This window comes from Balaenoptera acutorostrata, chromosome 16 (genome assembly GCF_949987535.1).
Source record: "Balaenoptera acutorostrata chromosome 16, mBalAcu1.1, whole genome shotgun sequence".
Taxonomy (NCBI): domain Eukaryota; kingdom Metazoa; phylum Chordata; class Mammalia; order Artiodactyla; family Balaenopteridae; genus Balaenoptera; species Balaenoptera acutorostrata.
Window position 1 is genome coordinate 77536936 of NC_080079.1, and position 14746 is coordinate 77551681.

A 14746-nucleotide genomic window follows, 5' to 3' on the forward strand; every position below is an offset into this window, starting at 1 on the left:
TAGAGAAGGCCTTCATTTGTTTCCTCTATGAAGAGGAAGCAACCTTCTAATGGGATTATACGTTCATGAAACAGTTTACTACTCACCTTCACACATTTTGTCACCAGACTACAAATGAAATCCATGAATCCAAGATCTTTGTAGCAGTGGGTAACCAACGTTCCTTTAGCTAAGGGCACTCCACACTGCTATTATAGACAGAAAGAACCAGCTATTACTTAGGACATTCATCAACTCATCATTATTTTTAAAGTACCTTCCAAAGTAACAGCTTCAAACTGCTGCAGTTCATAAATGCGAAATATAGTCTTTCCTCATCGCTGTTGGCAAAGATGAAATTAACACATAAAACTGTGCAAACTTTAGGAATTCAAGAGAAGGCCAAGCAATGAGTGTGGAGGTACTCAGTGAAAAACGCTCACTTATCACGTGTCGCATTTTGATATGTATTTATCTAAATCTGGATTCTCTAGATTCTCAGTAACTCTACTGGTTAAATTTGGTTTTTGAGCCAATGTGATATGGTTCTGTCACTGCTTCACAGTAACACTAGTAATAGAAACAGAGAGGAACACGGTCAGCTTATACTGCTCTTCCCACTGCCTAGCACTGTGCATGGCATGTATTAGTGCTCAATAAATTTTGAATAAATCAATGAAAAAATAATTTGAAGTGAACTTTAATAGGTAAGGGGGGTTTGGATACCTGAAAAAAGTGTGCCTAGAGAACAGCAGGGTCTGTGTGTAGACTAGGGGAAAAATAATTTTGATGTTATTAGCAGAGTGAACGTCGAGTAGTTGGATTAAGAAGCTTTATTTTAGGTTGGCCTTCTCTTCTTGAACATTCTTTAAGTTCAAGTGCTTTACATGCAAACACTTAAAATTTTCTTCTAATTAAAAATTCCCATTCCCTTTCTTTTTACTAATTCTGACCATGGACCTCCTGTCATCACCCATCAAGTTAACTCATTCCACAGGCCCAGCCTGTTAACCTACTTTCATCCCCATTTGCCCTCCTGCTGGCCTGAATCGCCGTGTTCAACATTCAGTAAAATTCTTGCTAACAACATACATCTACTTTCCTCTACTATAGATGCAAACAAAGTGATAATGGCAAGTCAGTTGTTTTACTACAAAATCATGCTATCTGATCTCAGCCAGAACTTTCCTGTAAGACAACCATCCTATTATTCATCTGTAAATTAATTTTCTAGCATCTTCTTCACAACTTTAATAATTTCCGGAAGTCCTTCAAGTATCCTTATCCTTTTAATTTTTGTAAGTATTTTATGCATTTCTTCACCTCTAACTTGTTTTAAGCTTCTCAGTTCCAAAATTTAAAATGCCAGACAGCATGGTATAGTGGAAAGACAAGCTTTACAATCAGATCTGGATGCAAACCCCAACTCTGCCACTTTAGAGTTACATGAACTTTGGCAAGTAACTTAATTCTCTGAACCTGTCCTCATCTGTAAAAATAGAATTTTGTGAGAATCCAAGATAATAAAATACAAATTGCCTATCCTGATATCAGGTACTAAATGAAAGCCAGCTATTATTCATAACAGTTTCAACTGGAAGTTAGGAAATAAAAGTGATGGAGGTAATACTTGGTCTACTCTCAGGAGCACCAAAGATTTAATTTTTTCCAAATTATACCTTTAATGAAGGTTTGCAATGATTATAGATACATGTCATTCAACAAGCATACCTTAATTGGCAATAACCAGAACCACTTGTGCTTTGAATTATTAATTTTTAGAAGCTGTATAACCCGCACAAATATTCTTGTCTCGTGGTATGGGAGAACACAGGCAATGAGGCTATCCTGATTATAAAGATGGATATGGAACCTGGGGAAAAAAAAGCAAACAATTCTAACTGACACAAAACTTACAAGCGTGTATTTCCTTATGTGTCCAAACGGTGTAACAATGAGCTAAACCCACTTAAAGCAACCATACAACTATAAGCAAGGTATAGCGCACTTAAAGCATAGGCATGAAAGTACTCAACAGGGTTTGCCAATTCTCATGCAGTAGCATTTTAAAATATTCACTATCAAAATTGACATCCATTCACTTTCTCTCAACTTTTTTTTTTTTTTTAATTTTTATTTATTTATTTATGGCTGTATTGGGTCTTCGTTTCTGTGCGAGGGCTTTCTCCAGTTGCGGCAAGCGGGGGCCACTCCTCATCGCGGTGCGCGGGCCTCTCATCATCGCGGCCTCTCCCGTTGCGGAGCACAGGCTCCAGACGCGCAGGCTCAGCAACTGTGGCTCACGGGCCCAGTCGCTCCGCGGAATGTGGGATCCTCCCAGACCAGGGCCCGAACCCACGTCCCCTGCATCGGCAGGCAGACTCTCAACCACTGCGCCACCAGGGAAGCCCTCAACTTTTTTTACAATCCATTATTACATTAACATGACTTTGGGATCAATGCAGTCAAACCAACAGAAAACCAAACTGGTCAAGTAGGCAGCAACACTCGGCTTCTCTCCATGCTCCAAAGTTCACCTTCCACAGCTCAGTTTCCTCACCTCACCTAACTATCATAATCCTAAAACCAGAAGACTAATTATAAAGAAAATCATATTACCTTCTTTGAATTAAAAAAAAAGATCAAATTACAACCATATTTAATTTGTCTATGAACTTTACAAAACTTGGTATTGGTCATGCCACCCTAATAACATAAGACAGATTTATTAATTCTGTCAGATCCATTACATCCTGTCTAGCCTTTAAGATCTAGCTCAAATGCATTCTTTTTCAAGATGCTTTTCTTAATTCTCCCAGCCAAGTGATCCCTCTTACATCTGTCTTAACTCTCCTATCCTTTCACCTGTACCTTTCTTACAGCACCACGCCCCTTGCCTTTTATTAGTTCTATAATATGGCTTTAATACTAGCCAAGACATCACTTTCTCCATGAAGCTTTCCTCAACTACTTCAGGCAGCACCACATGCCCCAAACTTTGTATACACCCTTATTGTGGCATTTCTTTCAAAACAGTAAGAAAGGGCGGCCTATTCATCCTTGTATTGAACTTAATGTTTGCTAAATAAATAAGTTACATGAATATATAAATGTAAAACCAAACGAAAAAAGTACTCCTTACAGTAACGATCTATTTGGGGTAAATTAAATGCTAGAAGACAGAGGGAAATAGTACAGGTTTGATTTTTTTTTGACTGATGAATCTAATGATACGATAATGAGAAGACCCAGGTTACACTTGTTTTCTCAATGATTCACTGGCTTCCCTTACCCCCACGCCTCTAATTAATGAAGTGGAAGCCTTTCTACTTTTAAAACATACCTAGGAGAAAAAATTAAAATGTGTCAACTATGATGTAATACCAGTGTAATGCAAATAAATGAGAAAATAAACTGAATAAACCTACTGAGACAATTTCCAAAGTAGAGTAAAGATCAGACCTTGGAAACAAAATTTGCATCTCTGCTTACCAGTCATGTGACTCAGCCAACTTAACTCTTCTACACCTGTCTTCTCAACTATAAAATGGGGATAAGAGAAGCATCTCCCCACAGGAATGTCGTGAGTGCTGAGATAATGCACACAAAGTGCTTACCACAAGGCCTGGTGTATAAATGTTCAATACACATTAGCTATTATTGTTTTTCTTAAGTTATGGTATTTTAGAGAATACTCTTACCCTGTTCCCAAACCATTCTTTTTGTTATTTTGGCAAGAAGTTTAATAACACCCTTTGCCCCAAATATGCAGTAACAATTTGTAACGGCAAACTGACACGAGCCCCTCAGAACTAATGAGGCCTGACTATTCACTCAAGATCTTCAGTAGTTCTACTTCTCAGTATCAACAGAAATGAGTTCAACAGTAGAAGGGCATGCTTACCTCACCCAATACAAATCGTGTTAATCTCTTAATACACCTGATTTTTCAATTTTAAACTTTAAATTTAAAAAGATCAATGTTATTAGCCCATAATTATTTCCGTAATTCCATTTGCTACCTGTGGATCAACCACTCCAGACACTTCTGTGCCGGCTTCAGCAGGAAGTAAGGAGACAGGTGGATAAGAAATAATGAAATGTTTTCATCCAGCTGTTTGTTCACTGCTTTGGTCTGAATGCTCCGCTCCAAGGTTTTTGCTAGCTGGCTGAACAACGGTGCTTCAAAACGCTCAAAGGAAGGATCGATACCAAGCAGCTCTTCCAGGCCAGTGCATCCTAGGAAAAGGCCACTTTATTTAACAATTCTTTGCGAGCAAACTCATCTCACCCCTCTTTTACAGTGTTACTTTTGCCTAAAACTCTCTGAATTCTTTTAGCATATATCATCTGTAATACAGTCCCAAACATAGATTTCTAGTTTCCAACATAGAGAATAAATCTCATCTCACCAACTAGGAGAACAGAAATACCTTTTGGCAGGGGGCCTTTTTTCTTTTTTCAATACAATACAATTTCAATACAATAATTAGGCCAGTCCTAGGAAGGCTCCTCCCCTACCCTCCAGCCACAGCCTCCCGCCCCTTTTGACTGTTCCTCCTCTCTACAGCTTAGATGACCCCCCAACCTTGTTTATCACCTGTGACATTCAGATGCCGCTGCCTATATACATTTCACGCATCTAGCGCATGGCTTTTTGTTATTCTCTTTCCCTTAACAACGTAAGTCAGGTTAGCAAGTTAGAAACCGCTAAGGAAGAGGGCGGGTCAGAAAAGAAAACAAGAAAATACACCAACATCCAGGAAACACACGCTTCCCAGAGCTTTCCTAAGTTAAAGGGTAGCTCACCAATGGCAAAGGCGGTGTCCCTGTCGATGGTGGCCGCTTCCTTGGGGTCAAACAACAAAGAGGCAACTTCATCTCTAGATAAGAGGCTGGGATCACTTTGAGGGAGGGCGAGTCGTTGGAGCTGCTGGGCTAAGGACGTCATCTTTCAGGCCAGCGGATTTCTAAACACACAGGCTAAGAAACATAACCCCGTGAGAAGCCTCTACAAAATTAAGAAGGTGGCTTAAAGGTAAGCAGCAAATGCCTCACGTACAAGCAACTTTCCTCCGTACTCAACGCGGCCGCGCACACATCACCTGCTGCCCAGGGACTCGCGGACGCCGGAGATGCAAACACTAAAGCAACAGCGTTAACAGCTAATTACAGCCCCGGGGGCCGCGCCGAACATTTCTCAGCCCCGACTCCGCGGAGACTCGAAAACCCGCGGACACTTTACGCTCCCCTGTATACCAACCCGACCCACAGCTCCTGCTCACCCGGAGCTCCACTTCAGTCAGGACTCAAAAGCCAGCGAATCTTCACAGCAGCTCCCACGTGGTACCAATAAGTCCAGCTCTCGCCCGGAAATGTGGAGCACTCCTCGCGCGAACTTCCGGTTTCAGGCACTACGGCAAGTGAGGAGGTACAAGCTTGCCCGAATGAGAAAAGGCGACTCCGCCCCCAGACGGCAAAGCCCCGCCCCTCCGCCGCGCCGGACTTCAGGCTCAGAATCTGCGGTCCGCTAGCTGGGAGCTAGTGGTCTGTTTTTGGCTTGTGGCTGGAAGTTTCAGTTTCTGGGCGGGCCTTTTGTGAGCTTTAAGGTTCTGTAGCCGGAATCATTCATTCAACATACACGTATCCAGCTTTTACTAGGTACCGGCAGCACCGCGCAGTGGTTAAAACTGTGAGCTGTGAAGTCACAGCCCGGGTTCGTATACCCGCGCTAACGCCTTTGGGCGGTGTGAGCTACACCGAATTCTCATCTCTCTGTTTCTTTACCTCCTCTATAAAACGAAAAGAAGCTGAGAATTTCAGGCGATGAGCTACTGATCGCGGTGCGAGCCGCTCCGCAAATTCTGGACACAACCGTCCTGGGGCTTGGGGGCCATTCCTTCCTCCACTTTGCATTCTTGGAGGCCTCGCATTGCTTTTTGTTTGTTCGTTGGTTGGTTTAAACTAACCCCGGTGAGAAGTAATCTACAAACGAAATCACACACTTCAGTTTAGCAATTCGATGAGTTTTAACAAAAGAATAAGCAGGTAACACTATCTCCCCATTCAAGACATAGAAAGTTTCCATCGCCCCTAAAAAGTTCCCTCTTGCCCCTTTGCTGTGATGCCCACCCCACTGCCGGCCTCAAGTAACCATTGGTCTTCTTGGTGTCACTATAGATTGGTGTTGCTGACGAGTGTCCCATATGGATATACCACAATCTATTCCCAAAGCAGCGGTATGTGCCCAAATGGAGTGAACTGGCCTCTGCAAGAAGCTGCACTGGACACAGGAGTGAAATTGGATATCCTACCTATCTTTTTTGGATGCATTCGTTTCTCTTAGGATGTGGAGCTCTTCGATGCCAGGGTGTCAGTCTTCTTCCTTGGAGACTGGTGGAAACAGTTACAGTTTGGGGGGCTCACTTCTATACTCCATGCCGATCTCTCCCTTTTGTGAACACAATCTTCTGTTGTGCTTTGCTTTAACAGCATTTAAAACAACCAAAAAAATCTTTTCAGTTATTTCTACAGAGAGTTAATGATCTCCTTTTGCATGGGGTGTTGATTGCCTTGTAGTGTGGTTTTTCAAGTTCTGGTGGTATCTCTTTCACCCTTAACAACAGATCTCTCAAAGGAATTTTTTTTTTTCTTTACCAAAGTAGTCAGTTTGGGGAGAAGTGAAAGTAGTGAGAAATGAAAATCAGGCCTATTTTTATCCACAAAGACATATTTGTTTTTTTGCCTAAAAAAAAAAAAACTTCATATTTTTAAAAGCTTCATCAAAGTGAAAATAAATGGAAAGTTACCGCAAGTATTTGGTTCAACCATTTTTATGTCAGTTCCAATGGTGTATGGTACCGTCTGAATTTTACTTTAGAAGCAAACTAGCAGGGCTTCCCTGGTGGCGCAGTGCTTAAGAAGTCGCCTGCCAATGCAGGGGACACGGGCCCGAGCCCTGGTCGGGGAAGATCCCACATGCCGTGGAGCAACTAAGCCCGTGCGTCACAACTACTGAGCCTGCACTCTAGAGCCCGCGAGCCACAACTACTGAGCCCGCGTTCCACAACTACTGAACCTAGAGCCCGTGCTCTGCAACAAGAGAAGCCACCGCAATGAGAAGCCCGCGCACCGCAACAAAGAGTAGCCCCCACTCGCTGCAACTAGAGAAAGCCCACGCACAGCAACGAAGACCCAACACAGCCAAAAATAAATAAATACATTTTTTAAAAAAGAAGTAAACTAGCAAAGTAAAAAGAACAAGTCAGAGATCCATAAATGTAATATTCGTTTCAAAAAGCTTTGATTTAAAAAAATATGCCGTGATCTTGAGTTACATCTTCTTCTCCAGAATTTCTCTAGAATTCTCATCTAATTTCTCCAGAATTTAAAAAGAATTCTTTTGATATATTCCTGATTGTTTTCTGATTATCACCTCCTCAGTTTTTGTGATTATAAGCCTGTCTCCCGGTTTGATTATTCAGCCGAGGACCAGAGCAAGTGTCCTTTCTCAGTTGTTATTTGAATTTAAAATATTGGTTATAGATCATCTGTAGCTCTGCAATTCCTCCTATCTTATAATCCTCTTAATGCCTTGTGCCACTTTACATTCATTAAATCCAAAATTTTAGCCATAGCGATACATATTTCTTGATGCCAGTGTAAGCATTGTTTTCAGAGACGGTATTTTAACCATGCATTCTTACATCTTATGGGGGATATCATATGGCAGAGTGATGATTATACTCTGTATTCAATCACTGTTCATAGCAAGGACTCTACCCCAAGAAAGCAAATTCATAAGTGATTTGAATGAATGAGTTCTCTTTAAAAGGATTTTTAAAAAGGACTTTAAAAAAGCCCTTCCTCACCCCACTCGCCTTTAATCCAGAGCACGGATACTTTGATTCATTCCATGTGTACTTATACCAGGCTAGGCATATGGTCGTGAACAAGACAGGTAAGTTCTCTACTCTTGTGGAGCTTACATCCCACCAGGAAGAGACAGATAAAAGGCAAACAGATAAATCAGAAAACCATCAGGCAATGTAATAAGGGGTCTGATGACAATAATACAAAGCCATATGATGGGGGTCACAGAGGGAGGGCATCATTAGTCTGAGTGGTTGGAGAAGGACCCTCTGAGGAGGGAACATTTATGCTAAGACCCGAGTGACAAGTCTTGATAAAGTGGAGATATCTCAGCTAGGGTTGATCTTGACATTTACTCCAATCACAAGGGAGCTAATTTCTGCCCATCAAATACACCAAGCTTGCATTTTCCTCATGTCACTGACGGCTACCTGAAATGATCTGATTTGTTTGCATACCTATTTGTTTCTTGTATTCCCTCACTAGAATACTGTCTCCATATAGGCTGGCATGAAGCCTGCCCCTATGATATTGGAGCCAGGGCAAGGATACAGAGGGACACACACCTGTCAGTCTAAATACTTAAGAGTTATAAATCAACCTAACACACTGTTACCTCGGATATGTTATAACCTCCAAATTTGACAAGTAAACAATTATAATGATAAAATGAAAATGTTTTCATACGGCTGAAAGACAGCAAAATACAAAAGATGACAGCATTTAATTACCATTGTAACTGTCTGGATACAATATTGATTGGCTGATGATTGTGGATGAGTAATAAAGATATATAGAGCTAATACATATCCTATATATTTAGCCCATAAAATTTGGCCTTCATTTCAGCAAAATTACCAATTATGTTGTTTAATCCAGACTTGCACTATTTGTGTTCTATTGGCAAAAATGATCAAAGAGTTTAAAAAATAAAATTTAATTACATTCAAAGTGTACAAAATTTGAATATATTTTCATAAAATATAAATTATGTAAAAATCAATACATTTATTTTTCACTTGTTTTCAAGAGAATTATATTCAAGAAGGCAAAAGTACAGATTATAATGACAACATTTTAAATAAAATTAAATTAAGTTAAAGTTTTTTTTAATTTTTTGGGAAAATTTTATAACCTTATTTCAATAAAATATTTTCATAAAAAATTATTCACAAGTTTATTAATCCATGTCCTTCTAGTTGCCAGTGTAAAGAATCAGTATCACTCTTCATTCATGTTATATCTATATTTACCTATTTTTAAATGTAAGAGTCGTATGAATTGTTTAATGTGGTTAAAGGATCCTCAGCTACCACATCCAATTTTTGAGAATATGTAGTACAGTAATTCATGAGTACCTCCAGAACCATAAATTGGAAAACAAAAGGAAACAAGAAATTACATGTTTGGAACTACTTAGAAATAATACTTTACTATGCAAAATCTAATGTGTACATGCAGTCTGAAAGGAAGATTGTGACAAGTTCATCAATTTATCCTTTCTCTTATCTAAGCACTTCCAGATTCAAATCTTCCCCCTGCTCTGAAGCAGTGTCCAGAAACAGTACAATCCACAAACCAGAACATTCAAACAGGCTTTTTTCTTTTATTTGAGGACACAGGGCAAGAGACCTGTTTCCCTGAAATTTAAATACAAAAATCAGAGACTGGAGATTCAGAGTTATAGGATGTGCAGTCCTAAGTGGCAGTTTTTGAGGGACAGGCTTCCACATTAAAAATATATATATTTCTTATGTATTTGTGATATCCATGTGCAGACCTTATACTGGTCCAAGGATGGTGTTGAAGACAGGGCTTTCTCAAGTTTATGGCTGAATCCCTGCTACACAGTAAAGTGCATGGCATATGGTTGACAATAAATATTTACGAGCTGAACAAATGAATGAATGAATGTAAATGTGTGTAAGCTCTATCTGTATCTCCTTCCTGTTCAAGAAATATGTATCAGAATGCAAGTAAGAGTAGCATTGTTACAGGAATAACTTAGAATTATTCTAACTATAATAAAAGTAAATCATTCAGAAAATTCAAAATTGTATTGTTAGCAGATTATTCGCATCATATATTACAACTGATGGCATACTGTCTCCTTGAAAATGTATCAATTGATGACACACCAAGTAAGATGTACCTAATTAGCACTATAAATGCAGCATGTGAAATCTACATTTTAGTCAAGTGCCAACAAATACATGACTAGTTCGATGACTGAGAAGTTAAGAATTTGTTTCTTCATGTTGTGTCCCAAACAAAGTAATCTACATTATTATGAGGTTGAGCACTGTGGTCTTGCCACCCAAAATTGCAATGATTTTTCTGGTTATTTTGAAAGCCATTGGTAGGGAGCTGGGAGTTGAAAGAAATGGTTTGGAAATCAACCTGAGCAACTGGTATATCTTCAGGAACCAGCAGATGGTACCAGAGCATTTTCCTGACCCCGGAGTGCATTCAGCTATACCTCCAGGTACCTTCTGTGGAGCACTAGTTTTCAAACTTTTTAAATTTGAAAGTTATGTACAATCAAATAAAAATTGGTTCATTAACTCTTCCATATATTATAACATGTAATAAAAATAATGTTTTTCAACGTTATTTTAGAGAACCACGGGACTTTAAAATGTTTATATTTTCTTAGCTAATGAGAAGCATTCAAAGTCATCTGTTTGCTAAGTACATTAAACGGTAGGTGTGGGTAGCCTGAATCCACCCCCCGCCCCTGCCCCAGCCCCATCCTAACTTAAATTCCATTGAATATTTGCCACTGGAAAGATTTTTTTTTGTTGGGTAGGGTAATGGTGAAGTAGAGAACCAAGAAAGCCAGCAAAGTGGAATTAATAGGGTTATCAGAAAATCCAGGAAACTTTGGGTGGTGCTGGTGGGGGAAGGACTTGGCTCTATGTGAGCTGGATTTGAAGAAGAATGTGGGGCAGAGAGAGGAGTTTTGGGGATAAATTGAAGAGCAGTTCCCTGTGTGAGATGATATTAGATAGACAAGAAGTAAATAGAAAAAATAAAAATCTTTTGCTTTGTGTTACAATTGGATTCTTCCTTGGGTATTTTTAAAAGGATTCTATGAAGATTTCAATTTATTTTCAGTTCAATTTGGGATCCAGACTAATATTTCTTGCAGTGTAACTCTATGTTGTAGCTAGTTTCACGACCGATTTTATGGAATTATTTAAGTATTGTAAATAAAGTGACAAAAATACCATTATTTCCTAGTGACATGATTATATACCTAGAAAAGTCAAGGGTTCAGTTCTAAAAACAACTGGATATAGTATAGAATATGGGAAGCCAGATCAGTGCAAGTATATACACACAGACACACAGGCACACATGTGGCGTCAAGAACATTTTATCTGTAATTGTAGAAAAACAAATTGACAAAATAAAGGTCAATTTCCAATAGCAAACACACACACAGAAGTACCTGAGAGAAAACTTATATTCACAAGATCTTTGTGAAGAAACTATAAAAACCTTTAGAAAATTAAAATGAAAGATTTGAATGAGTGGTGAAGATTGATAGCTATATTATGCTCCTGGATAGGAAGACAAATATTATATAAAATTTCTGTGGGCCATCCTCAAGTTAATTTCCATATTTAATTCAGTCTTAAGAAAAATCCCAGAATGGTTTTATAAATTTGACAAAATGCCTCTTAAACGGATATAAAAGAATAACAGAATAAAATTTTAAATTCTCAGAGGAACATTTAATGGAAAAGTATAATAGGGAAGATTAGCATTATCACATATTAAAAATATATGACAAAGCACCTGCCAGTAAAAGAGCATACCTCTGGGGCAAAATTAGACAAACAGATCCCCAGTACCCAAGAGCTGATCCAGAAATAAACCCCAATTTAAGTGAGTGTTTAAAATAGTGCAATGTAAATATCAACAACAATCAGGGAAGAAAATTTTCACTAATTAATGTTGGGGTAAATAATTTGGATGGAGTAAAAAACAAAAATCAAAATAGATATGCACTTCAACCCATATGCAAGAAGGGATTCCAGATACCTAAAGAAATTATAGTTCTGAACTGAATGGAGTAACAGGTACCATTTTTACACTCTCACTGGAAACAGCCAAAACGAGGACAAAATATATGAAACAATGGTTTTCAAGGCACTGTACATCAGGCAACTAAGCTGCCAGTGATCCTAGAAAGACATGACATAAACAAAGTGAACCCCATGGTTGCCCCAGTTTACTGCCTTGGGAGAGTCTTCTGGCTGCAGCCCAAGAAGAGGAAACCCAGGCAGAACACAACGGACCCTCTGAGTTGAAGAAATGGAGCTAAGAGTCCAGGGAGGACAAGGTGGCTGGAGTTTGTGGGTCAGAGTATGAAGAAGAAAGAACCTCAGAGAAGGCTCTGAAGATATGCAGAGGGTCCGCCTCAGGTAATGGTGAGCACTTGCTTGTGAGGAAGCTATCTCAAGCTGAGGAAAGAGTCATCTGAAAGGATCAGAGGGAACAATATCTGTATTCACCAGGAACGAAATTCTATCCAATCATGAGGCTTTCATCTCACTCATGTCACCAGTGAGATGAAAGTCTCATGACTGGGTAGAATTCATGGAAAGATCTTGGCCTCAGAAGTGGGGAAAAATTGCCCCTGACTGACCACTGCTCCAATCCCACCTAACATCTCAACAGCAAGACATGGAAGATGAAACTCTTTCCAAGTAACCTAACCGCATTCCAGAGCAAAACTCAAGCATGTCTAAAGGAAAACAAAAATAGCCAGCACCCAACAAGGTAAATTTCAGAATGTCTGACATGCAATTAAAAAAAAATTATGAGGCATGCAAAAAAAGGAAGAAAACACAACATGCAGTGAGGAGAAACATCAATTGAAACAGACACAGAACTAACACAGGTGTTAGAATTAGCAGACAAGGACAATAAACAATTGTTATAACTATATTCTATGTTCAATAAGTTAAAAGAGACATGGGATATTAGAAAGAAAAAAAAAGACCTACATTGAACTACTCGAGAAGGAAACTACAACGTGTGAGATGAAAAATACACTGCATGGGTATAATGGCAAAGTAGATATCACAGAAGAAAAGATTAGTGAACTTGAAAGCATAGCAATAAAAACTATTCAAATGAAACACCCAGGGAAAAGAAGATTTTTTTTTAAAAAATGAACAAAGCATCAGTAAACTATGGGACAACTTCAATTGGACAATGTGTTTGTAATTGGAGTCCCCAAAGGAAGGGAGCAGGCAGAAAAAACATTTGAAGAGATAATGGCTGGACATTTTCCAAATTGATGAACAATGATGAATCCATAGATCCAGGAAGCTCAATAAACACCCACACAAGAAACAAGAAGAAAACGACACCAAGTCTCATCATAATCAAATGCCAAAAATTTATATAAAAACTTAAATATTAGAAAACCCAGAAAATAATGGAATTGCATATTTATCAATTTGGGGGATGTCATGAGAGAGGACTTCCTAGAAGTTTCAGAAAACAATTATTGAGGAAAAGGTCAGCAGGTATAACTACATATAAATGACAAATTTAAGTACTTCTGCTTTTTAAAATAACGTGTAAACAAACTAAACAACTTTTAAAAGACAATCAACAGAGTGAGAAAACAGCAAATACAGAAGGTAAAAGGATATTATATATGTATATATGTATGCATATAACAAATAGCTCATAATAATAATGAGAAAAATACTAAGATTTCAATAGACAAACAGCCAAAAATCATAAACAAATGATTCACACACACAAAATCCAATTATTAAATTTACAGGAAAATGTTGAACTCTGTTAGAAAGCAAACAATGTAGATTAGAATAATGCACCAAATATCTACTAAATTAGCAAACATTTTTTACAAAGTAATATTGTTTATTCCTGGAAAAAGCAGATTTTTAATTTATATTTTCATGCATTACCAGTGATACTATAAATTGGTGTCACCCTTTCAGAAGCAATTTGGAAATATGCATCAGGAATTCAAAATATGTTTGGACCCATTAACTTCCTAATTCCATATCTGGAAGTCTGTAACAGTCCAACATTCCACAGCTGTAAACAGACTGTTGTCACTTTATTGTGTGGAATGGTAGATTTTAAAAAGCATAATTATATATAATTAAATATACAGTTAATATAAGTATAAAATTTAAATTATAAACTTAAAACTATAATTTGATAGTTTTAAACAAAAATAATCAAAGATCAATTAAAAATGAAAAATATAATCAAAGGTCTTTTTCTAATTTATCTATGCATACAAACCATTTTTACATGTCATTTTCCATTTTAAGTCAGCCTCTAATATTTGAACCTTAATTAATATAGTTAACATTTTTCTTCATAAATAACTCCATATAATTGATTAGAGAATATCTATTAACAAGTATTTAAATAAAAATGGACATTTTGTGATATGCTATTTTTTTCCAGTTTGATTGAGAAATAATTGACCTACCACCACACTAGGTTCAGCTAAAATCCATCTTCTCATGTAGATAGATACAGTAAAAGGAAAAGAAAGAAAAGAGGAAAAGTTTTTCTTATGATGAGAACTCAGGATTTATTCTCTTAACAATTTTCCTATATATCATATAGCAGTGCTAACTATAGTCACCATGTTGTACATTACAACCTTAGTACTTATTTATTTTATAACCGGAAGTTTACATCTTATGCTATTCTTTTTTAAAGGCTTTTCTTTAGCCTGGGAACAAACAGCATACTTTGAAAAAGACATTCCATTCTGGGAATCAGGTTTCTACTACAGAAGAAGTAATGAAATGAACTAACTCCATTTAATATACTTATAAAGACACTGAGAAATTTTTCAGTATGTGTCTCAGAGGACCTTTCT

General features: G+C 37.9%; 1 protein-coding gene across 4 annotated transcripts in view; it reads right to left on the reverse strand.

The window, feature by feature from the left end:
- Positions 1–5361, reverse strand: part of HEATR1 (HEAT repeat containing 1) — a 63749-nt gene extending 58388 nt beyond the window's left edge. For 2 of the 4 annotated variants that reach the window (XM_057531618.1, XM_057531616.1), the window contains exons 1-5: positions 5042–5232; positions 4789–4962; positions 4002–4218; positions 1711–1852; positions 87–188 (exon numbers count right to left, since the gene is read on the reverse strand). In XM_057531618.1, coding sequence (XP_057387601.1) covers positions 87–188; positions 1711–1852; positions 4002–4218; positions 4789–4930 — 603 coding nt within the window. In that variant the 5' untranslated portion in view covers positions 4931–4962; positions 5042–5232. Of the gene's footprint in view, positions 1–86; positions 189–1710; positions 1853–4001; positions 4219–4788; positions 4963–5041; positions 5235–5264 lie in introns of those variants that run through there. The other 2 variants (XR_009005745.1, XM_057531617.1) reach the window with 2 other exon arrangements.
- Positions 5362–14746: the final 9385 nt, after the last annotated feature.